The sequence below is a fragment of the Engraulis encrasicolus genome, chromosome 11 (genome assembly GCF_034702125.1).
Source record: "Engraulis encrasicolus isolate BLACKSEA-1 chromosome 11, IST_EnEncr_1.0, whole genome shotgun sequence".
NCBI lineage: Eukaryota > Metazoa > Chordata > Actinopteri > Clupeiformes > Engraulidae > Engraulis > Engraulis encrasicolus.
The window spans coordinates 49,204,463-49,232,427 of record NC_085867.1 but is presented as its reverse complement, the minus strand read 5'-3'; the positions used below and the strand labels follow the sequence as shown (position 1 = coordinate 49,232,427).

Sequence of the window (27,965 nt, the reverse complement as noted above, 5' to 3'; positions counted from 1 at the left end):
ATTAGAGCTGTGCATGTACTGTAAGAAACAATTCAGTTAGAAAACAGAGAAGCACACACATTTTGCAATTTGCCTTTGTGAAATAGGAAACTCCATCTTTTTGCAAACACTCTTTTTGACTCGCTGCATGGCTGTTTCTTTTTTATATAGATCTTATTAACTCCTGGACTTGTGAATCAAATGAATGGCATCATTGATATGTTCTTGTTTCGGTGCCTGCTTTGTGCTTTGTGCTTTGGCAACACTGTTTATGGAAATGGTCATGCTAGTAAAGCTTAATGGGCGAGGAGAGGGAGAGAGAGAGGGACAGGGAGAGACACAGAGAGAGAGAGAGGCAGAGAGAGAGAGAGAGAAAGAGAGAGACACAAAGAGAAAGAGAGAGAGAGGCAGAGAGAGAGAAACAGAGAGAGAGACAGAGAGCGTGAGAGAGAGACAGAGAGAGAGACACACACAGAGCGTGAGAGAGAGAGAGAGAGAGATGTGTTTTTTTTTGCCATATTGGAGGTGGTGCTTCCACAATCACCAGTGAGTACTACCAGAGAAAACTCTCTCTCTCTCTTTTAACATCAGTCTCTTGAGGCAATAACTGACAGTTGGCAGTTCTCGCTCGGCACTGCAGTCAGTCAGTCACTTGCAGTATTGCCTATTGGGCACCAGGATCACCACCACCATGCAAGGGCTATTTCCACTAGACATGACCAATGTCATGCAAGGGCTGTATCTACCAGACATGACCAACGTGACCCTGCGTCTGCCTCTGCCTCTGCCTCTGCATCTGCCCGAGGACTCTCTGCTGCAGCCGGTGTGGGACTACGTCCTCCGGCACCACCAGGCTACCATCCGCTCGCCCCTCTTCCCCGTCTTCCTCTCCGTCTCCACCTACCTCTTCCTGGTGTCGGCGTACACCACCCTGGACCTGCTGGCTCCGCACTGGGCCTGGCTGAACCGGCGCCGCCTGCACCCGGACCGTCATCTGGCCTGGAGCAGCGTCTGGCGGACCCTGGGCCTCACCACCTACAACCACATGGTCTTTATCTTCCCGGCGGCGGTGGGCCAGTGGCTGTGGAGGCCCCCGGTCCCCTTACCCGACGAGGCCCCCACGCTGCTGGGCTTCCTGGCGGGCGTGCTGGGCTGCATGGTCATCTTCGACTTCCAGGTAAAACTAACAGTGTTGGGAGGTAATGCATTACAAAAGTAATTCATTACTGTAATGCATTACTTTTCGCTGTAATGCAGTAATGTAAGGCATTACAGGGCAAGAATCTGTAATATTTACCTAGTTACAATGCCAAATAACTTACGTTACAAATGCATTACAATGACCTGGATTTTAGTGGTATTCAATGTGGTGGGTCAGAAAGAAGTTATTCCTGAGCCTGGTAGTTTTTAGTCTGCATGCTACCAAAAACACCTCCTGGGTTGGAGGTGAAAAAGTCAGGACCCATGAGCTTTATTACACTGTAATAAATTTCCAGATCATATTTAGGCCTACAGTTATTTTGGCGAAAGTAATTAAAGTAATGCAACAGTAGTGTAATGCCTTACATTTTAAATATTGTAATATTGTAGTGTAAGGGATTATTCTGAAAAGACAGTAATGTGTTATTAGTAATGCATTACAGTTTTTGAGTAACTTTCCCAACACTGAAAAAAAACTAATAATAATAATAATAATAATATCTGTATTTGTATAGCACTATATCATACAAGGCATGCAGCTCAGAGTGCTTAACAAATGGGGAAAAAAACATCAATGTTAAAGATGGAGTTAAACAGAGAAGTAGAAAAGTACTCAATGCATTTGAACTACACATAACAGTCTTCCTGCGCTGGTACTGTAGTCTTGATGCTATGCCTCCAGATCTGCAGTGGTGTAGTCTACGTAGAACGCAGGTATACGGAGTATTCCCACTTTCATTTCAGTATACCCACTTAAAATGTATTGATCCATTGTTTTGAATAGCACAAATATATACAGTATACCCACTTCAAAAAAATGTCAAATATACAGTATACCCACCATAAAAAAGTAGACTACACCACTGCAGAGCTGGTGTGTGAATGTGGGAATGTGTGTATGTGTGTGTGTGTGTGTGTGTGTATTTTGAAAGCGCTTTGAATTCAACTTCATCGTGATACTGCGCTATAGTATAAGTACATGTTGTAGGCCTATTGTATTCACTTCTCTTGCTATGGAATGTATACTCTTGTTTACCTTGATCTGGACCATGCATATGAAGAGCTCTTTTCCAAAATGAGATATATCCATTTTATAGAATGTTGGGAAATTGCCATTTTTGTATTGGGCATTCCATTGAATTGCATTGCAAAATGCATTTTGTAGAGGCTAAAAAAGTATGTTCTCAAAACATTTGAATGGCAAGATTTCACACATAGATGAAAGGACTTTTTAACAGTCAATTCCAATATTAAAATGCAAAACGTCAAAAATGGTGGATATAGTGTTTTGGAAAAGAGCTCTTCATATGGAACTTGATATGGGCCATGCATATGGACCATTCTTAACTTCTCTTGCTATGTAATTTATACTCTTGTTTACCTTGGTATGGACTATCCATGTGCCTGATTTAAATAAAGAATTGAAATTGAATGTAATTGTATTGTATTGTGTCTTCCAGTATTACTTCTGGCACATGCTGCATCACCGCGTGGGCTGGCTCTACCGCACCTTCCACGCCGTACACCACCAGTACCAGGAGCCATTCAGCCTCGTCACACAGGTTGGCTTCATAGTTATTTATTATATTTTTATATTTATTTTACCAGGAAAAATAGACCCGTTGAGATGTGGCATGCAGCACAGTTATAAAGTTAAAATGTCACCTGCGTTAAAATAACAAGTGAAATAAAATAACAAAACAAATCTCATCAATTAACTTCCACCTTCCATGCTGTACACCATCAGCACCAGCAGTGTGTGTGTGTGTGTGTGTGTGTGTGTGTGTGTGTGTGTGTGTGTGTGTGTGTGTGTGTGTGTGTGTGTGTGTGTGTGTGTGTGCGCACGGTTGAGTTTATTTAGTGAATGTATCAGAGAAAGTATGGAAATTCATGTGTATGTTAGTTTTTACTGCACATTGTGTGTGTATGTGTGAGTGTGTGTGATTTTTGTCAATGTCTTATATGTATGTTTAGTCTAAATGCACTTTGGAGATTTCAAATTCAATTGAAATGCAATTTCAAACTTCTGTATCAACCCTGTCATTGCACACATAGATTTTTGACAATAGTTAAGTACACTTGACCTGCCCTGCCCTGCCTTGCTTTGCCCTGCCTTGACTTGCACTGCCTTGACTTGCCCTGCCCTGACCTTTGACCTTTGACCTGCCTTGCCTTGCCTTGGCAGTACCTGTCCGGCTGGGAGCTGTTCAGCGTGGGCTTCTGGACCACGGCCAACCCCATCATCCTGCAGTGCCACTGCCTGACCACCTGGGCCTTCATGGTCTTCAACATCTGGGTGTCCACCGAGGACCACTGCGGCTACGACTTCCCCTGGGCCATGCACAACCTGGTGCCGTTCGGGCTGTGGGGCGGCTTACCGAAGCACGATGCCCACCACCAGAGGCCCAGCACCAACTACGCCCCCTTCTTCTCCCACTGGGACTGGCTGGGGGGCACGGCGTACGACCCCCCCTCCTCTCTCGTTGTCGGGTCACTCAAGAACAACAAGAACAACAAGAGCAGGATGAGCAAGAACAAGGGAACTTAAAAGTACACTGTTTAAGATTTTTAGTTGTTTATTTCCAGAATTCATGCTACCCATTCACTAATGTTACCTTTTTCGTGAATACTTACCACCACCATCAAATTCTAAGTATTCATTGGAAAAATTGCACTTTTCATACGTGAAAAGGGGGATCTTCTCCACGGTCCGCCATTTTGAATTTCCAGAAATTGACATTTTTGGCTGCAAAAATGACTGTACTTGGGCCATACTAGAAAATATTAGTTTATTACTTTGTAAACTTTCATGAAAAGAGCAAATTTGGCAATAGGCAGCCCAGTTTCAATGAGCAGCATAGTTGCAGTACCTTTTTTGACCATTTCCTGTACTGTGTAATATCTTTATTAGTAGTTTATTTCCAGAATTCATGCTGCTCATTCACAAATGTTACCTTTTTGACAAATACTTACGAACACCATCTAATTCAAAGTGTTCATTATGACTTGGAAAATTGCCCTGGCCACCATCCTACACAGTGCACCTTCAAGAGCAAAGGAACTTGAGCGGAATTTAAGTGTCCCCTTTTTTCCTCACCATAGCCTACATTACTGCAGTATTTCTCTTTTAGATATGTCAGGCGTTTGATGGATGATTTTACTTTGTTTTAAGCGTTTGGGGTACACAGATAAATTTCCTTACAAATATAGTCAGAGAGACTGGAGAAGACTCTAGCATCTCTGATGTAGTCTTCAGACTAGATTTCCTGACTGACTTGGCATCTAGTTGTTCTGCAGATCAGTTTCAGACCAGTTCATATCAACTGTGTATTTGCTTGGCTGATCTTTAGTATTACAAAATATTTTTTCTCGATAATATAAAGACATACACTGTATGTGTCTAAATGGTTTGTCATAAAGCACAGTTTATTAACAAATCGTTATTGCATTTCTATAGACAAATGAAAATGGATGCATTTTATTGGATGAATAAAATGATTTATCTCAACTCAAATGTTTTTTTTTTTAATTTTCAATCTGTATATGAGTGAAATACAGAGAGGGAAAAACAGTAAAACAGCAACACATAGAGGTAGAACATTAGACTAGAGGTGACCCGGCACCATAGAGGTAGAACATTAGACTAGATGTGACCCGGCACCATAGAGGTAGAAAATTAGACTAGAGGTGACCCGGCACCATAGAGATAGAACATTAGACTAGAGGTGACCCGGCACCATAGAGATAGAAAATTAGACTAGAGGTGACCCAGCACCATAGAGATAGAACATTAGACTAGATGTGACCCGGCACCAAAGAGGTAGAACATTAGACTAGGGGTGACCCCGCCCCCCTTTTCTCTGCAATCTGTGGCGGCCATTATTTGTAGGTAGACCTTAGAAATAGAAATGAATGGAGAAGGAGGCTCACCTCTGTCAAAAAATGGCTTAATGGGAAAATGTCCATCAACACACTATACAATAGTTGAAGTGTGTTGCTAAATATATACATAATTAATACAATTTGATTTTTAAATGTATTTTATCAACTCACATGATTTAAGCAGATATTTAGCCTGACATTTCAAAACTGGTCGTTGATTAATGTGTTACTTCATATTAACACAGTTTTAGTACATGTTTCGACAGGGGTGGGCGTGTTCTCCATTCACTTGCATTAACTAAAGGTGCCTACACTACCTACAGAAGATGGGAGGCGCCATGTGCCATTTCCCAGTACTGTCGCGAATTGTCGTGTCACCTCTAGTCTAATTTTCTACCTCTATGCAGCAACACTAGTTGACTTGATAGCGCTAATTCATCAATTCTTCATTACAATGGCCGTGTTTGTGATGGTGCAATGCTGCACAGTCTGCGCAGCATGCATGCGCACTTTCACAGAAAATTCGAACCAGAATGCATTGAAATGGCAAAGTCGCTTGCACACTGCATAGCAAAAGCAGCACTGTTCCATCAAAAACAAGCCCAAATGACTGCAGGCAAGGAACCACCTTCATCATCATCTTCATCCTCATCAGCATCTGCATGGTGCACTGCAGACCAAGATGGGCGAGGTGCTTATGCCCCATCAGCGGCAAACCTCTCCGGCGAGGCGACCATTACAGACCTCAGCCTGAGGAGCCTGAAAAACAGAACTGATAGAGGCGTCAACTTCTGAGAAACATTTCTTGGCAAGCCACCAGAGAAATCACTGAATGCAGCACTGCACTCTTTAAAAAAGCAGGCATGTTTTTGCAAAAAAAACAAAAGGGGCAACTTTGGCCCATATTCATTCATGTTCTCTGTGCTGGCATCAGAACAGTGGGCTGTTCTAGAACTGTAGAAATTAGAATGCGAAGTATGATGTGTTTTAAAGCAAGTTGGCCACAGTCAGTCAGTGGCGGCATGCTGTTCATATGAACTCAATATTTTGTTTGTTTGGATATCTACTCAGGTTGAAAAGAGACTAATTAACCATCATAGATACAGTATACAAACGCATGCATTTATCACAATAAAAACTTTATTAAAGACATGGATCTTGGCTTTTTAAGGACTGTTATTCTGCCCTAAAAAGGCAAAGTGCAGTAACTACATACAAACGTATTTAGTCAAAATTGAGTTTAGACTGAAAATGGTCTTCATTACAGCTTCTTTATCTTGTGACAAAGCCAAACGGTCCTAATGTACGTCCCATTTAAGAGATATTGCATTGTCAAACTTGCCGCCGCTGCAATATCCAACCTAATACTAATATTTTGAAGTCCCTTTTCTGTGTGGATGTTGGCGTAGTTACTGCACTTGGCCCTCAAAGGGCAGTATTGACACCCTGCTTTATGCAGCCAGCAGATTAATCGTCCACCAGTGCCTTCTCCGCTGCCCACACAGTGTTGGATAGGTCCATATTTCCTTTTTACTAGAGTTACGTAACCATTCTCTTTCCACAATGTGGGGTCAAACTCTTTTTTTCTTTTTGTTGTTGGTCTTTACCAACAAGGGCTTACGGCAAGCAATGTAGCCTACAGGTCTCCAAAAACAATTCCTCTTTATAGGCCTGTGTTTTTCATAGCCTGTTCATGGCTGAACTACTGGCTGGAGTTCACTTTCCTCAGCTTTAACTGCCACGTCATAGAAACGTTGAAGACATTGTTACCTTTGCATAGCCAGGCTTTATTCTGTTAATAATTATCTGGCCATTGTAGACTGCCACAGAGGGCCATGCAAGGCCAGGGCTGGACTGGGGGAGAAATAGGGCCCGGGCACTTTTGGCTTAAAGGGGTATGCCACTATTTTGGGGCTTAATACAGTTAAAATCGTTGGCCAGGGTTTATAAAGGTGGTAAAGTGTCTTATTTTTCATGTAAGCCGTTGTCTTGCTTTAAGACAAGTTAAAAGAGGGAGCATGTCGCTAAGCTAGTGAAAGTCAATGGATCCATGTAGCATGCTACAATGCTACACGGATCCATTGACTTTCACTAGCTTAGCGACATATTCCCTCTTTGAACTTGTCTTAAAGTAAGACAACGCTTAACATGAAAAATAAGACACTTAACCACCTTTATGAACCCCAGTCAACGATTTTAACTGTATTAAGCCCCAAAATAGTGGCATCCCCCTTTAAAGGGGCCCCTCATGGGGGAGAAATAGGGCCCGGGCACTTTTGACTTAAAGGGGCCCCTCATAATTAGTGGCACAGAACTGACTCACCGGTGGGCCCCGCACCCACAAGAGTGCAGGGCCCACCAGGGAAATGTCCGATATGCCAGATGGCCAGTCCAGCCCTGTGCTGGGCAGTCAACAGGGGCACAAACAAGGTCAACTGTCCAGGCGAAGGGAGGTGCCCAAATTGAGGCTGTCACTCAGGGCTGTCGTTCAGGGGGGTAAAGTGTGACTGAGTCCCCAGGGCCCTGTGCATATAGGGGGCCCACACACAGTCCAATTTATGTAGATATGTGGCTGGGGTAGGGGGTCCATTGGAGTTGATTGTTCACAGGGCCCACAATTTGCTGCCACGCCCCTGCTGTCAGTCCAGTTTGTGCATTGAGAGGGGGGGAGTTTTCAAATGACTATGTCCTGGGCCCGGGCAGAGCTGCCAGCAGCCCTGTGTGCATGGGTAGTGACTTGTGGGACTGTAGGAGCCAGCGTTGCTTTCTTAGAGACTGATGTTCATAATTTAGACGGATGCAAAAACAAAAATGCCAAGCCTTCTTTTTGATCCAATTCCAAGCACCCATTCTTCAAATTTGTCAAAGGATGTTTCATTCACCAGTAGGCTATGCTGTGATGACAAGTCCAACTGTGTGCAATATCCTGACAAGGAGAACGGCCCTGTCGAAGACCTGTGTTAAAGTGACACTGTGCAGGAAATGGTCAAAAAAGGTACTGCAACTATGCTGCTCATTGAAACTGGGCTGACTATTGCCAAATTTGATCTTTACATGAAAGTTAACTAAGTAATAAACAAATATTTTCTAGTATGGCCCAAGTATATTCATTTTTGCAGCTAAAAAGGGGTATTTCTGGAAATTCAAAATGACGGACCATGGAGAAGATCCCCCTTTTCATGTAGGAAAAGTGCAATTTTTCCTGTCATAATGAATACTTAGAATTTGGTGGTGGTGGGAAGTATTCATGAAAAAGGTAACATTAGTGAATGGGCAGCATGAATTCTGGAAATAAACAACTAAAAATCTCACACAGTGTCCCTTTAAGACACTCAGGGGCGCTGACAGCCCCCCCCCTACCCAAGGCATACAGTGTAATGATGAGTCGGGCCCCCTATCTCCCTGGGCCCAGAACAACATATCCCTTTGTCGGCCCCTGTCGGCTTCCCTGAAGATTCACATTTGTTGACCGCAGTGTCCTGACCTCAGTGTTTCCACAGCAGCTTCCATTGCCTTGCACAAGCACCTGCAGGATTACTCTTATACTTGGCAACCACAAATTAGCCTACTGTATTATCATGCTCTACTTTTAAAAAATATTAATGATTAACAACAAATAAATATTAAATAATTGCCAGAAGTTTATTCATATCTGATTGTGAACATTTAATGAAGGTGAAATCAACACACACACACACACACACACACACACACACACACACACACACACACACACACACACACACACACAACGAACACCATTCTCAACATGATTTGATAGGCCTACATTTGTAGCTTAGGTCTATATCACAGTTAGCCATGCCTATTGGTTACATGGAATACAGGCCTATTAGAAATATCCTCTATCTTATCTCCAGGCAGGCTAGGCTACTCTCTGTCACCCAAAAACAATAGGTATTTTGCATCCCCTATGCAGGCTATTCACAAAAACTCTGCAGGAAACGGACCATCTCCCCACTCACATTCCATTCCAGTGTGTTTGCTGTGCGGCGCGCAGTTCCGTTTTTCCTCGCGCAGGTGCGCCAAGCGAATAGTAAGCAAAAGCTGAACCTGTGAAACCGGCTGCGCGACAGCGACAGGTAACATGACGCCCCCGACCACGTGACAGCCGCACAGGGTGTGTCGGTTTCTATGAGGTACTAGACAAACTTCGAAAGCTGAAACACGGCAGACAATAGTGCTTACCTGAACAACGAGGATCACCTACCTTGCTATCTCCGAACAATGGCTGCCTCAAGACTCGCCAACTTTGTGTTTCTATTTTGTGCTCTTCAATCTTTTGCGCAGACAGGTAGGTTATGTTCATTCCGTTATTTAAGTCTCCAATATATATATAGGCCTATTCAAAACTTGTTTGATGTCGGGTAATGGTTGTCAGTTTGAGCAATGGCTTTTCGGCGACATCATGAAACTGGGGCTATAGGGCGAGGTCACTATGTAACGCCCAAGTAGCCTAACCAAAACAATATAGTAAGTCACCTGTGATAACCTAAAAGAGGTCAAAAAGACTGTCAAAACATCCAGTTTCACCCAAGGTCACCCTCAAAAGAACAGGTGGATGTAAATAAGTATGACATTCTTCGTCCACATAGGCCTACTTCAGCGCACGGTGCTTATTCATCTACACCATGTGTAGACATAGGCCTATCCAAATTCAGTCCAAAGTTAACATTTTAGTGTACACTAGCCTTTGTGGCCAACCTCCAGCATTCATGGCTCTGTTGACACAACAAACAGCTTTGAAACTGGGTGAATAGCTTATTGCTGTGGAGCCATGTAAATCAAACTTTTGTCAGGTTTTTTAACACATCTTGTGTAGCCTACCCGGTAAATTTCCTATTTTGCAGCTCTTGAGAGACCTTTAAATTCCACCACTCTTGAAGGCTTCACATTCAAGAAATTTCTGATGCATTCCTCAGATTTTTTTTGTGTGTGGCCATAGCCAAATGCTCTAAACATGTAAGCAGAGTTTTTACATTACATTAAAGTTATGTTAAATGCTCTTCTTTTTCTGCCAGATCATCATTAAAACATTCATTTTCATCTCCACATTTCATCAGGTGTATACGTTTCCACATGGGCTACGAACCGTGTGATGGTTTTGCTTGGTGTCTGTTAATTCTACCCATAGAGCTGATTCTCAATTTAGTTTGCATAGCCTAGCACCATTTCCAAGTAACACCAACAACCTGTAGGCCTATTCACAGTTCAGGAAACAGCTGTGTGATCTTTGTCCAACATAATGACAGACTGTCAAATGAGATTGCAGAGACCTCTGGTGTGACTGGATGGAAAGTTTTAAGTCTAGAACTATGTGTTAAACTACACAGAAGCAGAAGCTGTTCAAGAAGTGGTTTTCATCAGAAATTCAGCTAAAAATGGTGCGATGACCTCAACGCTCTAGGCTACAAAAGCCAAATGTTACTATGTCCTTCTGACCACACAACGTGCACTGCAAAACCAATTGCAACAAATTCAGTTTCTCCACATTCCGATTGGCTGTTACGTCAGTCACATGGCATAATGTGTGCAGAATAGTTAGAATAGTTAGGCGTCATATGTAGGTATCCAGGACAACCGATACAGCAAGACAGCATGGACAAAAACAGAGGCCTAATAAACAGACTACTGACCATTTGTATTTGCATGATCATAATTCTTAAAAATGTCAATGTAGTATACTTTCGTCTGTGTGATTCCTAACACACCACAGTCAATATCTAAACTTTCCCCATGAACACGTAATGCTTGTGTTGAATGAAGATATCGTGTAAAAAACACAGAACAAGATGTTTTCATACACAGACATGGAATGTATCACAAGGGAACAATGCAGACATTGCACAAAGATCCATGGCACTTACGATTCATTATTTTAGTCCTTAATGATGTAAGATGACATGCCATCCCATTACAGCCTACAAGTCCTTCGTGGCGTACAGGAAGTTGTATCTTTTGCCACGTTTACAGGCAACACGTGTTGATGACAACTGGTCATTTTTTAGGTCAGCTGTGAATAGAGCTATGTAGCTTTTATTTGTGATGGATAGTTCATTTGGGCGGTTTTAGAGATACTTTTCTGGTCTTTTTAGACTTTATTATGGACAGGATAGCATGAGAGGAAGACGGGAAGCAAATGGGGAGAGAGACTGGGAGGGGTCGGCAAAGGACCCGGGCTGGGAATCGAACCCAGATCAGGCGCATGGCAGGCGAGTGCCCTACTGGTTGGCCACGGCAGGGCCCACTGTCAGTTTTCTGGTAGGCCTAAAGCTCGACACAGCTCGACTCGGCCGCCACTTTTTGACTGGATGGCCATGGCAGGGACAATTTGGGCAGTTTTAAAAGTGGCACGGCTCATCACAGGCGTTAAAGTGTGAGTAGTTTATCACTACTGCTCTTCAGTATGCATGGTGATGTTGGCCTGGTCACGGTTGAGCAATAAGTGGGAAATAAGACGGCAAAGGACCTCGGGCCAGATTCGAACCCGGGTCTCCGCTCCGGAGTGGCAGTTGAGTGCCCAGCCAATTGAGCCACGGCTGGGACAACATTCATGTTTTCTTGAAACATGTCGTAGGCCTACCCAGTTGAAGTGAAACATGTCGTAGGCCTACCCAGTTGAAGTGAAAATGCACAATGCTACCTGTCTTTTGCCACCTTGACACTCTGGTGAATGTTTTGTCATCTTCTAACCGTGTGGTTATTGACTAACGGCCCAGCTCGGGGCATGTTGCAAACAAGTAGGCCAGACGATCATCCCTTAAATGGCCTCAAGGGCGAAAACTGAGTAGAAGATTGAGTGGAATGCTGTTACGATTGCCCCACTTCAAATAATGTGTATCTGTATGTTGTCAGGATTGTGCTGCTGGTATCGTCCAGGGGCAAAGCAACTAATTTTGGACCCTATGTACAATTATCTCCTATGGACCCCCCCCCCCAGTCATATATTTTCATTGGATTGTGCGTGGACCCTGGTGACTCGGTCACACTTTACCCCCCTGGTGACGTCATCCCCGTTTCACACCGTAGACCAGACAGTATCAATGGGAGAGACTGACTCAGAATAGTCCTGGAAAAAATGCAAATGTCCTTGTTGGAGGTTGCGTCACAGTTTTTGCTGAAGCAATAGGAATTTCAGGCATGCCCGAACGGTGTGGGCTGTGTGTCTGTGTGCTAGGCTGTGCATTGGCCTCATATGTGGCAATTTTGGCACCTCCGATAGTAACTGAGCCTACAACATATGCCTAATAATTGTCTTCATTTTAAACGATACCAATTGTGTTTAACCGGATCCCACCGCGCTCTCGATTAAAAGGTGCCAAACATAGACAAAAACTGTGTAAAATTGAAAGAAAAATGTCTGCACACTTAAATCTAGCCTGGTTTACACCAGACGGCGTATTTTGAAGCAATACATTCTCAGCCTATTTTCTGGTTGGAGACGGAGCGTGCTCTATGGCTGTGTACCAGACGGTAGTGTGTGTAGCTCTGCGCCGCCAGGGGGCGCCGAAGCTACACACACAACGTCTGGTGTGAACCAGGCTAACTTAAATCCCCTTTGTGTTCTTTTTAATGATAGGAGCCCTGAGGAAGGTTAGTAGGCCGAAAGCTTGGCCTATCATTAAAAAGAACACAAAGGGGATTTAAGTGTGCAGACATTTTTCTTTCAATTTTAAACGATACCAATTGGCAAAAAAACAAGAAAGTTACAACAGGGCATGGTTGCAACATCCATTTTTTTCCCTATCTGATACAATCTAGAGTGATTATACTCACATTTCACAAAGACAGGGCATCTAACTAAGCATGTACAGCAGTCCCCAAGGGCCAAATTATGTAGCGCAAATGAGGCTGAGGGCCAAACAAATCACCCGACAGTTTGGCCACATAAAGCATACAGTATGTTTTGATTTGTTACACCCTCATGTCGGGCCCAGTGTTTGCCATGCCCGGGCTGGATCTGGGCCGTGGGTCGCCATTTGGAGACCACTGAGTACAGTGTGGGAATAATCACTCTAGCTTGCATCTGATGGCAGAAACAGATGTTGCAGATGTTGTAACAACCATCCCCTGTTGCAACACCTGTCACTACTAGTCTCTCTCTCCTACTCAAGCCATTGGACTATGCTGTTAAACAAGTTGAGTAGCTATGCCAAGGCATAGAAAGATTGTTTACACTATACAGACTGTAAAATGATGAATGAGCTGACAACAAATAGCCACCTAGCAACCCTTATATTAATCTACAGAAAAATGACAGAATTTCTGAAAAAGCATAACACACTTTCATGGCTGGGATTTTTTTGGTTTTGTTTATTCAGGCCCAGACATCAAATGACACGGTGCAGATTGTTTTGTTTTTAATGTCCCTTCCGATCTCGTGATGTTAAAGGTGCTCTGTGTAATATTTTGTTAGTAGGTTCTTTTCAGAATTCATGCTGCCCATTCACAAATGTTTTCTTTTTCATGAATGCTTACCACCACCTTTAAATTCAAAGTATTCATTGAATTTTTCATGAAAAGGGGGATCTTTGCCATTGTCCATAATTTTTAGCTGCAAAGCTCACTGTACTTTGGTCGTACTAGTAAATATTAGTTCATTATTTAGTAAATACCGGTATACATGAAAAGATCAAATTTGGCAGTAGACAGCACAGTTTCTATGAGAAGCATAATTGCGATACCTACTCTGGCCACCATCCTACACAGCGCACCTTTTTAAATCTGTTCATTTCTTCTCAGATGCAAACATGAAGACGCACTGGACGGAACGCGTTGTTCGCTCCAAAAAATAAAGAATCTGGTGTGTGCTGTGTTTAATGAACTCTTTATTTCTTTCTTCCCAGATGCAGTTCCCAAAGGAAGAGGATTTATTGGTTTTGAAGAGAAGGACACCGGCATGGTAAATGTGGACGAGACCACACGAGCGATCCTCCAGAGCAGCCTGACCACTGTCTTCCTGCCCATCATCTACATCGTCGTCTTCTGCGTGGGGCTGCCGGCCAACCTCATGGCTCTCTGGGTCTTCCTCTTCAGGTAAACAGGAAACAAGTCCGCTGAGGACTCCCGGCTCTTCTATTAGATGATTTACCTCTTACCTGAACCAGCTTCTTAGTATACACAAAAATACTGGATAAGAGAAAGATAACGCAAACCACGCCCACTCAATGCAAAAGCGTGGGCTCAAGTTGGGTCTCCTAAGGGGGCGTTGTCCCCTCCTTCTTCTTCTATTTTTGAGGTGTTTGCTCAAGACGTGCGCTACCGCCATCTACAGCGCTAAGGGGACTTGATTTATTCTCAACCTCAGGACTCCGAAGGTCTCCTAACCGAAGGTCTCCTAAAGGGGCGTTCACCCGACATAAAGTGGATACCGGAAAAGAAACAAAATGACGCTTCTTGGTTAGATCCAGTTTCTTTGGTATAGCCCTCTGTCCAACAGGTTAGAGAAGAGCTGTACACTGACATTATAGACTCTGAGGTACTGCACTCAGATAATGATGATTTACCTCTTACCTAACCTGGTTTACCACTGAACCAGCGTCTTACTATAGGCCCCTCTGACCAGGAAGCTGGACAAACAAATGATGAAAACAGGGTTCCCACTGGTGCTTGAATTCCTTGAAAATGCTTGAATTTCATTTAAGTGATTTCAAGGTTGTGAAATGTTTGAATTTTTGGTGAAGTGCTTGAAAATGCTTGAAATTTGTGTCAAGTCAACCTCAGTAAGCCAAATAATAGAAATAAATTGTTCAGGTACATCAATTTTAGGGTGTCGAATGGCAAATCCCATCTGACACCTCACTACCTCAGAGTTTTGATTAGAATGCAGGAAATTGCTTCTTAAAAACACAAAAAAAATTCTGGGGGAGGACCCCGATATCTCCTTCCTGTGATCTATTAAAGGTGCTGGAAAACTGAAAATGTGGTGCTTCAAGGTGCTTGAAAAGTGCTTGAATCTGTTCATGAAAAAGGTGTGGGAACCCTGTGAGAAGGAAAAAAGTCCACTTCAATCAGGATTTACTGCTCCCACTTATTTCATTTTCCTTTTTCTGTGACTTGACTCTTGGGGTAAAAACCAGAAGGGGACTTTAACCTCCTCTTTGATAAGGGTGTACATCAGAGCCTTTGTGGCAATTTAATATCGATTTCTTAGGCCAACAATTGGATTGTTTACGATAGTTAAGAATGCTCCTCGATTCAAATCAATGGCTCATGTTTTTTTTTTTTACATTACAGACTTGGCTTATGTGGGAAATGTTAAAAGCTGATGAACAAAACCTGAAATATCTGCATGCATTTTATTTGAGGAACTTCATTATTACAGTCAGTAGTATTATTACTGCATGGGCAAAATAAAATGCCTAAAAAAATGTGCAAAGTAACAAAAAGCGGACGAATCGCCGGCTTAATGGAATCGCCGGCAGTAGGATCGATGAATCGATTATTATTTATTTACACCCCAACTCTTTGATCTTCCTCTCCCTCAGGACGAAGAAGAAGCACCCGGCCAGTATCTACATGGCCAACCTGGCGCTGTGCGATGTCCTCTTCGTCATCTGGCTCCCGCTGAAGATCGCCTACCACTTCAACGGCAACAACTGGACGTACGGCGAGCCGCTGTGCAAGGTGCTGATTGGCTTCTTCTACGGCAACATGTACTGCTCCATCCTCTTCATCGCCTGCCTGGGCGTCCAGCGCTACTGGGTGGTGGCGCACCCCTTCTCCCAGATGAAGAAGAACAACCGCATCGCCATCCTGGTCTCGCTCGCCATCTGGGTCTTCATCTGGGTAAGCATACTGTATGATGATGTGAAATTGAGTACAAGATCGTCCGTCTCGAATCTGTCAAAGTGGAGAAATCATATAGATCGTCTTGCAGTGAGGATGTTTGCTATCAGTATCAGAGTGATGTCTATTTACTTAGTGTTGTTGTCTTCACTTTTATTCTTTACATTATTGTATTCCAATGGTGCGCTTTATGAGGGCATCATAAGTGTGTTTACATTTAATTGATTGGCAATTACGAATTGCAAGTATATAAAATGTATAATATAAAATCTTTTTGGGTTTTTTTTTCGATGGAAGATAGTGAAAAAAAAAATCGTAATAGAGATATTATGTTTGGAAAAAACGTGACATGACATTTTTGCCATATCCCCCCCCAGGTCAGCACCACGCCTCTCTACCTCTACAAACAGACGGCCAAGCTCCGCGACCCAGACATCACCACCTGCCACGACGTCAGCATCATCGCGGACCCCGACAAAGTCTTCGACTCCATCCGCCACCCCTACTACTACTTCATGACCATGGCGGTGCTGGTGTTCCTGTTGCCCACCATCGTCATAGTGACGGCCTACTCCATGCTGCTACGCGCCGTGGGGGCCTCCATGGACGGCAACGCCGGCAAGAACCGCAAGAAGGCGGTGTCCCTGATCATCACCGTGCTGTTCGTCTTCCTGGTGGCGTTTATCCCCAGTAACGTCATGCTGGTGGTGCACTACGCTCTGCTGAGTCAGGGCTGGGTCAACAACGCCTATGGCTTCTACATCACCACGCTCTGCCTGGCCAGCCTCAACAGCGCCTTAGACCCCTTCATCTACTACTTTGTGTCGGAGGACTTCCGGGACCACGTCAGGAACACGCTGCTGTGTCGCAGCAGCCGGACGGTGGAGAGGATGAGGGTGTCCTTCAGCTCCATGAAATACTCCAAGAAGTCACAAACCTACACGTCCGACAACTCCACCACCCAAACCTTCACCTCGGACCCTTCCAGCGCCCAAACCAGCTCTTGCTAGTCTTTAAAAAAACACAGTCTGTCTGTGCTGCACAAATAACCATCACAAGCAATGGCACACATTGTAAGGGGATAATGAGTTTCTTCTCAAATACCTATCACAAGCAGTACAGTGCCACCACCCAGACCAGCTCTTGCTTGCCTCAAAACTCAAGACTATCGCACAAACAACCAGGGCCCTCAATTAAGTTTTTTCATCACCAACCAAAATGGCTTGTAGATGTTAATCTCACTAGCCAAACACGCACTCACTAATGGGTCAAAGTAATTGGCTAGTAAGTTGGTCTTTTCTACCAGTCGAACTGAAATTTCACCTGCATTTGGGCAGTTGGCTGGTGTTGATATAGAGCCTTGCAAACAACGATCACAAGCAATGGCCCACATTGTCAAGGGAGAATGAGTTCTGCTCAAATAACTCACAAGCAGTGGTGCACATTTTAAGGGGAGAATGAGTTGTGCATAGATAACTATCACCTGCAATGGTGCTCATTTTAAGCCACGGGTGGGGAACTATGGCCCACAGGCCGTTTATGGCCCTTTAGGCCGTTTTATCCGGGCCCAGATATAATTTTAATGTTATGCAGTTTCACATGAAATATGACACGTTTTGTAAAGCAATCTTGTAGTACAATTAAGTTATAATTTCAGTGGGCCTAGTGAAGGTGGGGTCTGTTGTAAAGGTGTCTGCCTTCAATATTATAGGCCAATGTGCAGGGGAAAATCCTGGTTTGTGTACACATAGTACGGCTCTTGGAGGACTTCATAAAATTTGGAAGTGGCCCTTCGCATGAAAGGTTCCCCACCCCTGTTTAAAGCGGAGAATGAGTTATGGGTAAGTGATTTTTTTCCCCCCAAAGACAAACTGTGGAACTGTATATTGCTCTGAATATTTTTGTACTTTCAGATCTGTGAAGTGGAAGACGTGGGTTACTGATGGTTTTATTTTTGTATGAAATATATTTGTTGTGCTGCTGAATTTTTATTGAAACAACACTTTTTATTTGTCTTGTCTGTTTTTATCATGCCTTTTGTGTGAACTCTTGCCATATGTTGCTACCACGCCATGCCATGTGTGGTTTTACAACGCAATGCCACGCAACACAAGATCATGTAAGCTATTGCCATATATTTTATATTTAAGTTACTGTATTTTCTTCCTTTGTCTGTATGTATTTGAGGATGTTTATCTTCTCTATTTGTGTTATTTCAATAAATCTTTTGTAAAAATGTATTCACTGCTTGTCTTTCATCCGTAAGTTAAATTAAACTGTGTTGTTTGCACCAAAAGTATAGCCCACATTCACCGGCAGGCCTGAAGTCAGTTAACTTGACTTGCGTCAGCTGGCTGCGTTGACCAACTACACGTCGCGAGGGCGTTCCCTTCCCCACGCAGGTGTCTCGATACCAGATGGTGGAAGTCCGACAGGAAGTCATTGTTCTGTCACGCCAAATGTAGTTTTGCAGTCAAACCAGTTTTTTTTTTTTTTTAAATGGTGCGCCACACTGTGGACAAATGTGTTCATGGCGTTGGACAGAAAGGCTATCTGCATTCCTTCCTGTATGCCTCTTATCTCTGAAATCACGGCCTATGTGAGGCAGACACAAAGGCCATCTCTCTGGAAGGGTAATGAAAGACTTGAGATCTGCAGATCTGTAGATTATGAAGCTACAGACAGTGTGATCGATGACTGGCATGCAGAGTCATGATGGAAAGAAAACTTCAAGGAGGCTGTTGCTATTTATTGAGGGGGCATTTTAGACTTTATTTAGACAGGACGGTCAAAGATGGAGCCAGACAGCCAGTGGAAGAGTGACATGGGCTGGGATTTTGAAATGACCCAGACTGGATTCGAACCCTGATCCTCATGGGCATGACGGTTCTATTTGGGGTCTTGGCCTGCTGTGCCACAGCACCCCCAGGAGGCCGTTGACAGAACAGGCCCAATCCAACTCCCACTGAACAAACAAATGGTCACGCATACAATTAAAATTGATTTTAGCTGTATATGTAATTTTGACACACATGCAGGCCTATTTAGGGCCATAGGCTGTAAGGCAAGACAGTAGCCTATGACCTTATGTGACCTTATTAGATTTTCATGTATTTCAGACGGACTGTCAGACCAAGTCTCTGGTTGTTTTATGTTTTCTACGTTAAAATGGAAAAAATGACCTTGACTGAATAAAACAATACAAGTTGTAGATTACATACATTCCATGCATCTAAAAGTTACAAGATAAGCTGACAAAACATAAAAGAGATTGAAGATGACACAAAAGGAAGACTTTGAAAGACTTTGTCTTTATGTCTCTAATTATATAAATCGTATTCTCTCTGTCAGCTGTCTCTCCCATGCAAGAGTGGGCAGCCCTTCCTCAAGAATGCAGACGCGGTTATTTCCAACCACCTGTGGGCTGTGGCCAAAAGGCCTCAAGGCTGTTGGCTCTCTATCTACTCACAGAAGGAGCTACGGAGGTGTTCTCTAAACACATGGAACCAAAGGTGTAGGTTTGGCTTGGAAAGTGGTGGGGACTTAACTATGGTAAAAATGTCCTGGTATACTATATTATTTGTATCATATTTGTGAAAACAAATATAAAAACTACAACCACCTAAAGCTACACCCATGCATAGACACGCATTCAGTTGACATTAATTTACTAGCTAAAATTTCAGATTCAGCAGACGTTGCCTTTTAATATCAGGGGTCTACTCCATTTTGATTATTTTTGTTTTGTGCATTAATTAAAATTGCCATGCAATGTAAGCATAGGGCAAATTGGCTATTTTTCCCCAACATTTGGTCTCACATCAATGTGGCCAAGGCTATGTATTATTTTCCTTCTTTAATAATAATAATTATTATTCATTTATTTGACCAAGCCACAGAAATAGTTTTGATTTTGCATGACACATTTTTGACAATTGGATTTACCGTTGGACAAAGTTGGACAGAGTTGGACAGAGTTGAACAGACTTTAATGTTGAAATTATACATGGCTTTTACCGCCCTTACTGGGAATTCAACATCCGGTACTGTTCCACTATCGTATCTGGCTTCACGCAGCTACAGGAAGTTGGTTCGCGTCTGCACGAGCTTTGACATCGGTCATGGAAAATATAAAGATATAAACGTTATTATTACATTGTGAACATTTGGGTAAGCCATTCTTTCATAATACTTTTCGCTCGCAAAAATGCAAACTTATATTATATTCACGCCTGCCCAAACGAGGTAGGCCTCAACTTTTTTAGCACATGTTCCAGCTTGCTTACGTTGCATGTCGATGTTTTGAGTTTTTTTTAAAGAATTGATTTGTAACAAATATTCGACTTTATTGAACTGGGGGAAAGTCTGTGTCTTGTGACGTTGTTATTCGTGAAATACGAGTTGCAATAATCTTTCTCTGTATTTCATACAGGCCTACTAGTGAACCGAGGGTCAAACATTAAAATAATCCCTAGCATGTGCTGTAGTTTTGTGTTTCAAACACACCCAGGCATGTGCTTAGACAAGGCGACTCTATACGTAGCGTCATTCCTAAAGAATGATTTATATATCGAAGGTATACAGGCAGGATACTAAAGGTGTATTGGCATGACGCAAGTTGCATAACATGTCATGCAATTCTGATGACAGTGTTTTGGTCTCTCCCTGTAGCCCGAGATGATTCGAAGATCAAGAATCAGCGTCAGGCCGAACGTGCGCCCTGGCGGCCGACCATCAGTGGCTTCCTCCCAGGATGCATCCAAGCCGAATGCCGACCTGTCATCATCCCAGGGCTCGGAACAGACCGAACCGGTACCGGTACCAGAACAACAGCCTCTTTCGGCTCCTACACAGGCACCCAGCAATGACACTCAGAAGCCGGAGCCAGCTAGGCCTGCCCAGTGAGTCTCACTTGTCGGAATGTTGTTAACCTTTGTTGAATTGCATGGTCATCTGTCATCTATATACTGTTCGAAGGTGTGAATGTCTACTTAGGCACTGATCAAAACGTTTACTTGGAAGTAAATAAGTGGTCTCTGTCTAATTAGTAAACCTGGTCTCTGAGATAATAATTTGGATGAACAGCACAGCAAATGACTCCTATATGCATACACACATATTGTAAATCGTTGTGACTTTGGGATTAAATAATCATAATCTAATCTTTAGATTCTAAAGTAAACTCGTGCATTTAGGTGGTATTGATTAGACAAAGAGTTTTGCTGTGCCATTTATCTTATTTGATTGCCAATAGCGTATAGTTTGATGATATCTCCCGGGTACAATTATTATTATTAATAATAATAATAATAACAATAATAATAATGCATTTTATTTAAAAGCGCCTTTCAAAAAACTCAAGGACACTGTACAGAGAGAGGCAAAGTAAAACAAGACAGATAAACAGATTGTAAACATATAGAAAAAAAAATACAACAAAATAGAGTTAAAGAATCATAAAGAATAGGCTAACTGAAACAGATGAGTTTTAAGTCTGGATTTGAACAGGGGTAAAGACTCAATATTGCGGATGTCATTGGGAAGCGCATTCCACAGCAGAGGATCAGAGCAACTGAAAGCTCTGTTCCCCATGATACTGAGACAGGCAGAAGGGACCGAGAGTAGAATGGACGAAGAGGAACGGAGGGGGCGGGAGGGAATAGCAATGTGAATAAGATTAGATAAATAAGGAGGGGCAAGATTGTGGATAGCCTTGAAGGTGTGGAGTGAATTCTAAATTTGATAGGGAGCCAGTGGAGATGTTGGAGTGCAGGGGTAATATGGTGACAGGAAGGGGTTTTAGTTATGATGCGGGCAGCTGAGTTCTGGACCAGTTGGAGCTTGTGGAGAGATTTTTGAGGGAGAGAATTACAGTAGTCAATGCGAGAGGTGACAAGACTGTGTACAAGAATGGAGGTAGAATGGGAAGTGAGAGAGGGGCGGAGACGGTTAATGTTGCGTAGGTGGAAATTACACCATGATGTAAAGTTGTTATTTGGGTCGTATAGCAACTCAGTGAAGTAGTAGACCGTCTACAGCTGGGATTGACAGCTCGTGTTGAGGTCAAAGTTCAATTGTGACGTGTGCTTACCCACCATTACAGACAGAGATAAACTCCTTCCTTATCAGGCTCAGCTCACTGTACTAATGTTTACTGGATGGAGGACCTATGGGCAGTCGTTATACACAATGGTCATTATTTAAAATAGATTAGATATTTTGATAATAGACTGGAGGACCTTTTCTTGGAAGACCAGTGACAAGATTTTGGAGTGTTTATATGGATAAATGCAGTCATGTTAAAATGTATAACAACCCCATGGGGTAGGCCTCAAATCCAATGAATGTCAACCAAAATACGACATGGAAAAAAACATGAAAAAAACCCATTCTTGTCAGAAGAAGAGACAGTATGTATCTCTGCAGATAAGTAGGTCACATTTCAGTCTGTGTTGTTGCATTTATGTTGACGTCACTGTGTGTTCTCCTTGCAGACCGGAGAGGGTTCCCCAAGGCGATGTGTCGGTTCCCGAAACTCCGTCGCAGAAACCTGCACAGGATGAAAGACTGTCCCAGCCCTCTCCCTACACCACGGCCCCCTCAAATACGGACACTGAACCCCTCTCCCCTCACACATCCACATCATTACCGTCTCAAACCTCCACCACCTCAATAAAACCCTTCTCCTCATCCAGGGGTGCTGCAAAGACAGACCCTCTTCCCCCAACCACAACAACAGCAGCTAGCGAGCAGGCAAAGACGGCAGACAAGGCGCCCCCCCTTCGGAGGCCGAAAACTCGACCGAGCTTACCAACCCTTCCTCGACAACCCAGAGCCCGGCCCAAGGAGGATGCCGCCGCCAAACCGCCTGCTCCGCAACAACAGGACGTACCGCCTTCTGACAACAAAGGGAATACGGAAACTCAGCTGCCCGATGTGTTTGAGTCGGGGCCGCCAAAAGAAGCAGCAGCACCGCCACCTGCGGTGACACAACCGTCAGACAACGCAACGCCATCGCCTACCTCAGACACATGGAATCAGCAGGACGCCACTGACCTCCTGAAACAGAAAAAGGAAACCGAGATCACCGCAGAGAGGTTGAAGCGTAAACTTGCGGTGATCTCCGCTGCTGAGAAGGGCAAACCCAAGCAGCCTGAGGTCCGATCGTACGGCCTCAAGGACTCTACGGACCTCATACGACTCGGGAAAGCAAAGAAGCTGAGGGAACTCCTGAAGCTGGAGATCTGTAAGGAAAAGGTGAGTCACACATCATTCCTCTACTGTTGCTGTGTTGTTGATATATCTAACACTGTGCGGTCCGGTTCTCGATTCTGATTGGCAGATAGTTGTGGTCAATCGAGCGTAAACCTACACCAAGTTAGACCAAGCGCATCTACTTCGGTAATGAGAATATGTTGCAATTGGGGTAGGGAGTCTGCAAGAAGAGCACATCTTCGCACCATCTGTGGTTGGGGTATCGGTGTGATTGCAGACATTTAATTCCTGCGTTGTTATGCTCAATTGATAATGGGCAAGGGGACGTTTACGGCACTCCGCTTCGCCACTCCCCTTGCCCGTTATTACATTTCAAGGCACCCCAAACCAACAAGCCGTAACATGGCATCGCATCCGATACCACACAATCTTAGAAAAGTAACACATTTGGAGACGTCACACACCCTTCGTTCAAAGTTGCAGCTTAGTGGGCCAACCTAAATTTATTTTATTGTGCGTGAATGGCAGATGAAAGATTCCACTGACTAAGCATTTATTTATTAATGTAGACAAATATGTATTATGTTACATAATTTATTTATCAGCCATTTTTCCACGGCACCCCTGAGGGGGACCTGCGGCACCCCACCTGGTCGAGAAACACTGGGTTAACTTATTACCATAATATTAGCTGACTTTTAATCGCTGAAATTCCCGCTGGTGGCCCATTATGAACCGCACCTGGCGGATCCACTTTCGTTGCTCAGTCTTGTCGCGGACCTTCCATGGCTGCCCCCCATGATTTTGCAAGAATGCAGTTTTGTTGTGTGCACTGTGTGTGCACTTGTCACAATGATGTACAGTAAAAAAAGGTCTATTGCTGCTCTTTGTTCAATGTTATGTTGCCAGAATTCTTTATTGAACATATCTTGTCTTGATGGATTCCTTCTTTGACTTAGTAGTGGTAGTGGTAGTGGTAGTGGTAGTAGAAGCAGCAGCAGTAGCAGCAGCAGTAACAGCAGCTTTATTGTCCCCCATCGGGCACTGTGCACAGGTTGGTATAATCCATTTCTTGCTAGCCGGCAAGTGCTAGACCCCCCATGGAGATTCGTGTTCTGTGGTGTTTTAAGGGGTCTGGAATCCCTTGCCAAATCAATTTGTGAAAGACAACTGAGTTGAGGAAAAAAAAAGACAAAATGTGTAATGCTGACTGTACAACAATGCCGTAGCTCATGCTCTCGCCATTCGTAATGTCTAGAACAGGGAATTCAAGTTTGAGGACTTGCTTTTTTGTTATTGCTGTTTTGTTTTGTTTTTACTTTATACAATATTGTCCTCCTCTCCTCTCCTCTCCTCTCCTCTCCTCTCCTCTCCTCTCCTCTCCTCTCCTCTCCTCTCCTCTCCTCTCCTCTCCTCTCCTCTCCTCTCCTCTCCCTCTCTCTCCTCCCTCTCCCCCTCCCCTCCCTCTCCTCTCGTCTCCTCTTGTTCTCCTCTGTTCTCCTCTCATCTCCTCTCATCTCCCTCTCCCTCTCCCTCTCCTCTGTTCTCCTCTCCCTCTCCCTCTCCCTCTCCCTCTCCCTCTCCTCTGCTCTGCTCTCCTCAGAACCAGAAGACGTTGCTGGTGAAGACTAAGCGTATCCAGTATGACACGGTGAAGGACCCCAGCAAGATGACCATGAGGGAGCTCATCTACTACCTGCCCAAGACCAACCCCATGAAGTACGACAACGTTGCTAAAATATTTATTAGGACTAGTTAGTCTAGTAGTTAGTATTTTACCAACCCCATGAAGTACCACAACGCTGCTAGAATATTTATTAGGACTACTTAGCAGGGATGCACACGATACTGCTCATTATACTCGTACTCGTACTCGTCAAGCACTTGCCGATACCAGGAGCGATACTGCTATTTCACAAAACAATGCAAAATTTTGTCACGTTCTGTGGACTTGAAAGCAGCATGGAAAAGAAGTGCCACCTCATACATTTACTAATATTTAAATCTACATGGAAATGGACAATGAAAATATCACAGGTGGTAAAAAAACAAGGCCATGCATTTATTTTCATTGTATTTTGGTGGTAAAAGGTATCGGTATCGGTACTCTGTATCGGCAAGTACACACATTAATGTACTCGTACTTGTATCGGTTTTCAAAAAAGTGGTATCGGTGCATCCCTACTAATTAGTCTAGTAGTTAGTATTTTAAAGTATCATCTACTATCTCCCCCATGAAGTACGTAAATGATGCAATAATAAATTATTATGAGTAGTTAGTATTTTAAGTTCCATCTACTACCTGCCCAAGAGCAACCCCATGAATTATGACTCTATGATATGTATGATGAGCAGTGGAAAGGAGAGGCTGGAGCACACTCCAGCTTAGTGTTCAAGACTTTGTTATGTGCAAACACCCAACTGACGTTTCGGTGTTGCTACGCCTTCCTCAGAGTCCTTGGACTTCACTTCAGCTATCAATATAGGCATAGCTATAGCAACAATAGCTAATTGTTGAATTATGCCACACCCACTGTATGTGTGCCGAAATAGAAGCAAAGTGAAGTGTTGTCTTTTTTGTCTTATATGGTACTTTTTTTGGAACCACCATAACCACCGACAGTGGAGAAGCATGTGCACATCCAAGTAAAATTGTCCAAATGCTAAATTAAAAAAAAAATCAATATATTGCATTTTTGTTTGTGTAGAGAGATCAGCTCGGAGGAGAGGGTCCTCCCCCAGTCCAAACAGCTGACCCAAGAGCCAGCGCCGGAGCCGGAACCGGAGCCGAGGAATGAGGAGGAGGAGGACGAGGAGGCCGGCCTATCTGGAGAGGACGTCAGTGAGCCGCTACTGGTGCCCCAGGTCAAGGTGGCCGAGGACGGCACACTCATCATCGACGAGCAGAGGTCAGAATTCATCTATAGTATACTGTGAGAAAATTAGGGCTGGGACATTAATTCATTAATTTCGATTAATTAATCACACAACAGTTAACGCGATTAAAAAAAATAACTCATTTTAATCGCACTATAATGTAGCTACATAGTTCTGTATTAGATCAGTGTGGAGGGCAGCATTTCGCCTCGAACAGTCTGCTGGAATTGAGAAGATCAAGCTTATTTATTGTCATTATTCACATATACGTAACTTGCATACAATATAAACATACCCATCATAACTTGCATACGATATACACGACATATCATAACTTGCATACGATATACACAACCACATCATAACTTGCATACGATATACACATACACATCATAACTTGCATACGATATAAACATACACATCATAACTTGCATACGATATAAACATACACATCATACAGTTGTGCTCATATGTTTACATACCCCAGCAGAATAAACGCTTTCTCTGCGATTTCTCACAAAATATGAAGGATTACACAAAACCTTTTTTTTCACTCATGGCTAGTGACTGGCTTAAGATATTTATTAGCAATATTCTGTGTTTACTCTTTCAAAAGCATGATCACAACCCAAACTACCCAAATGACCCTGTTCAAAAGTTTACATACCCTAGTTTCTGATGCTGAATATGGCCCTGTTTAACATCAGGGACCGCTCTAAATTGTTTGTGGTAGTTGTGGATAAGGCTCTTAATGTTCTCAGATGACAAAACAGCACATTCTTCCTGGCAGAATGGTTGTTTCCTATAATATCTTTGGGTGTCTTGCTGGAACCTCACATTTGAGGTTTCCCCTGAGTGGCTCAATGATGTTGAGATCAGGAGAGTGAGATGGTCGCTCAAAAACCTTCATTTTATTCTTTCTGAAGCTAATGACGGGTTGATTTGGCTTTCTGTGTCGAAATATTGTCATGTTGGCACCGTTGGAATTTCAATTCAGAAATGCAATATGAGGAGTTTGGTTGGTATCAAGCCAATGGGCAAGGGAATCATTGCATTGCAATGATCATTGCAAGGGAAATTGTTCAGGAGGCATAGGACAACCAAAAAATAACTTCAGGTGAAATATAGGACAACATGAAAAAATGTTTTAAACTGTACAGGAAAGAGGCACTTGAGGAAAGATGGGCTGTTGGGGGTTGCCAGGAGAAAGCCATTACCACAAAAATGCAAACATGTTATTTTGCATATGATACACCAAATAGCACAGTGAGAAGCATCAAAATGCCTGTGACAAAGTCATTTGGAAAAATGAGATCAATATGGAACTTTTTTAGGCCACTATTAACAGTACCATTTGGAGAACAGTCAATGGAGCCTATGATGAAAGTTACACCATACCCTTCTGTGAAACATGGTCATGGACCACTGATTTCATGGGGACATTTGAGTTACAAATGCATTATACTTTTGATCCATACTCGCAGAATGATGATTACATTGCCCTGTGAAAAATACTGGAGGAAACTTGACACACATCAGCCTTGAAACTGCACATGGTCCATTGTTTGGACATGCCAACATGACAATATTTCAACACAGAAAGCCAAATCAACCCGTCACTAGCTTCAGAAAGAATAAAATGAAGTTTTTGAGCGACTATCTCACTCTCCTGATCTCAACATCATTGAGCCATTCAGGGGAAACCTCAAATGTGAGGTTCCAGCAAGACACCCAAAAATATTATAGGAAACAACCATTCTGCCAGGAAGAATGTGCTGTTTTGTCATCTGAGAACATTAAGAGCCTTATCCACAACTACCACAAACAATTTAGAGCGGTCCCTGATGTTAAACAGGGCCATATTCAGCATCAGAAACTAGGGTATGTAAACTTTTGAACAGGGTCATTTGGGTAGTTTGGGTTGTGATCATGCTTTTGAAAGAGTAAACACAGAATATTGCTAATAAATATCTTAAGCTAGTCACTAGCAATGAGTGAAAAAAAAG

At 43.2% G+C, this 27,965-nt stretch overlaps 3 protein-coding genes across 7 annotated transcripts in view; all 3 read left to right on the top strand.

Annotated features, from left to right (window-relative positions):
* Positions 1-555: 555 nt before the first annotated feature.
* ch25hl2 (cholesterol 25-hydroxylase like 2) lies at positions 556-4,694 on the top strand. Its single transcript, XM_063211408.1, has 3 exons — positions 556-1,156; positions 2,640-2,741; positions 3,365-4,694. Exons 1-3 carry the CDS (start codon positions 671-673, stop codon positions 3,725-3,727), a joined length of 951 nt encoding a protein of 316 aa, XP_063067478.1. The 5' UTR covers positions 556-670; the 3' UTR covers positions 3,728-4,694.
* A 4,200-nt stretch (positions 4,695-8,894) lies between these two features.
* Positions 8,895-18,107, top strand: LOC134458492 (proteinase-activated receptor 2-like). The gene is made up of 4 exons (XM_063210825.1): positions 8,895-9,373; positions 13,926-14,115; positions 15,567-15,867; positions 16,245-18,107. Exons 1-4 carry the CDS (start codon positions 9,307-9,309, stop codon positions 16,875-16,877), a joined length of 1,191 nt encoding a protein of 396 aa, XP_063066895.1. The 5' UTR covers positions 8,895-9,306; the 3' UTR covers positions 16,878-18,107.
* Positions 18,108-19,945: 1,838 nt separating this feature from the next.
* Positions 19,946-27,965, top strand: part of zgc:162472 (uncharacterized protein LOC553495 homolog) — a 47,285-nt gene continuing 39,265 nt past the window's right edge. For all 5 annotated transcript variants that reach the window (XM_063210822.1, XM_063210824.1, XM_063210823.1 and 2 more), the window contains exons 1-5: positions 19,946-20,037; positions 20,539-20,768; positions 22,362-23,124; positions 24,686-24,801; positions 25,791-25,991. In XM_063210822.1, the coding sequence (XP_063066892.1) occupies positions 20,545-20,768; positions 22,362-23,124; positions 24,686-24,801; positions 25,791-25,991 (1,304 nt within the window). In that variant the 5' untranslated portion in view covers positions 19,946-20,037; positions 20,539-20,544. The remainder of the gene's footprint in view (positions 20,038-20,538; positions 20,769-22,361; positions 23,125-24,685; positions 24,802-25,790; positions 25,992-27,965) is intronic.

Bases quoted from the DNA above. Each gene is read 5' to 3' on its own strand.
- ch25hl2 (XM_063211408.1), top strand. From the start codon at position 671: ATGCAAGGGCTATTTCCACTAGACATGACCAATGTCATGCAAGGGCTG. The intron at 1,157-2,639 runs GTAAAACTAACA...TGTGTCTTCCAG, and splicing joins TGGTCATCTTCGACTTCCAG to TATTACTTCTGGCACATGCT. The intron at 2,742-3,364 runs GTTGGCTTCATA...TTGCCTTGGCAG, and splicing joins CATTCAGCCTCGTCACACAG to TACCTGTCCGGCTGGGAGCT.
- LOC134458492 (XM_063210825.1), top strand. From the start codon at position 9,307: ATGGCTGCCTCAAGACTCGCCAACTTTGTGTTTCTATTTTGTGCTCTT. The intron at 9,374-13,925 runs GTAGGTTATGTT...CTTTCTTCCCAG, and splicing joins TCAATCTTTTGCGCAGACAG to ATGCAGTTCCCAAAGGAAGA. The intron at 15,868-16,244 runs GTAAGCATACTG...ATCCCCCCCCAG, and splicing joins CCATCTGGGTCTTCATCTGG to GTCAGCACCACGCCTCTCTA.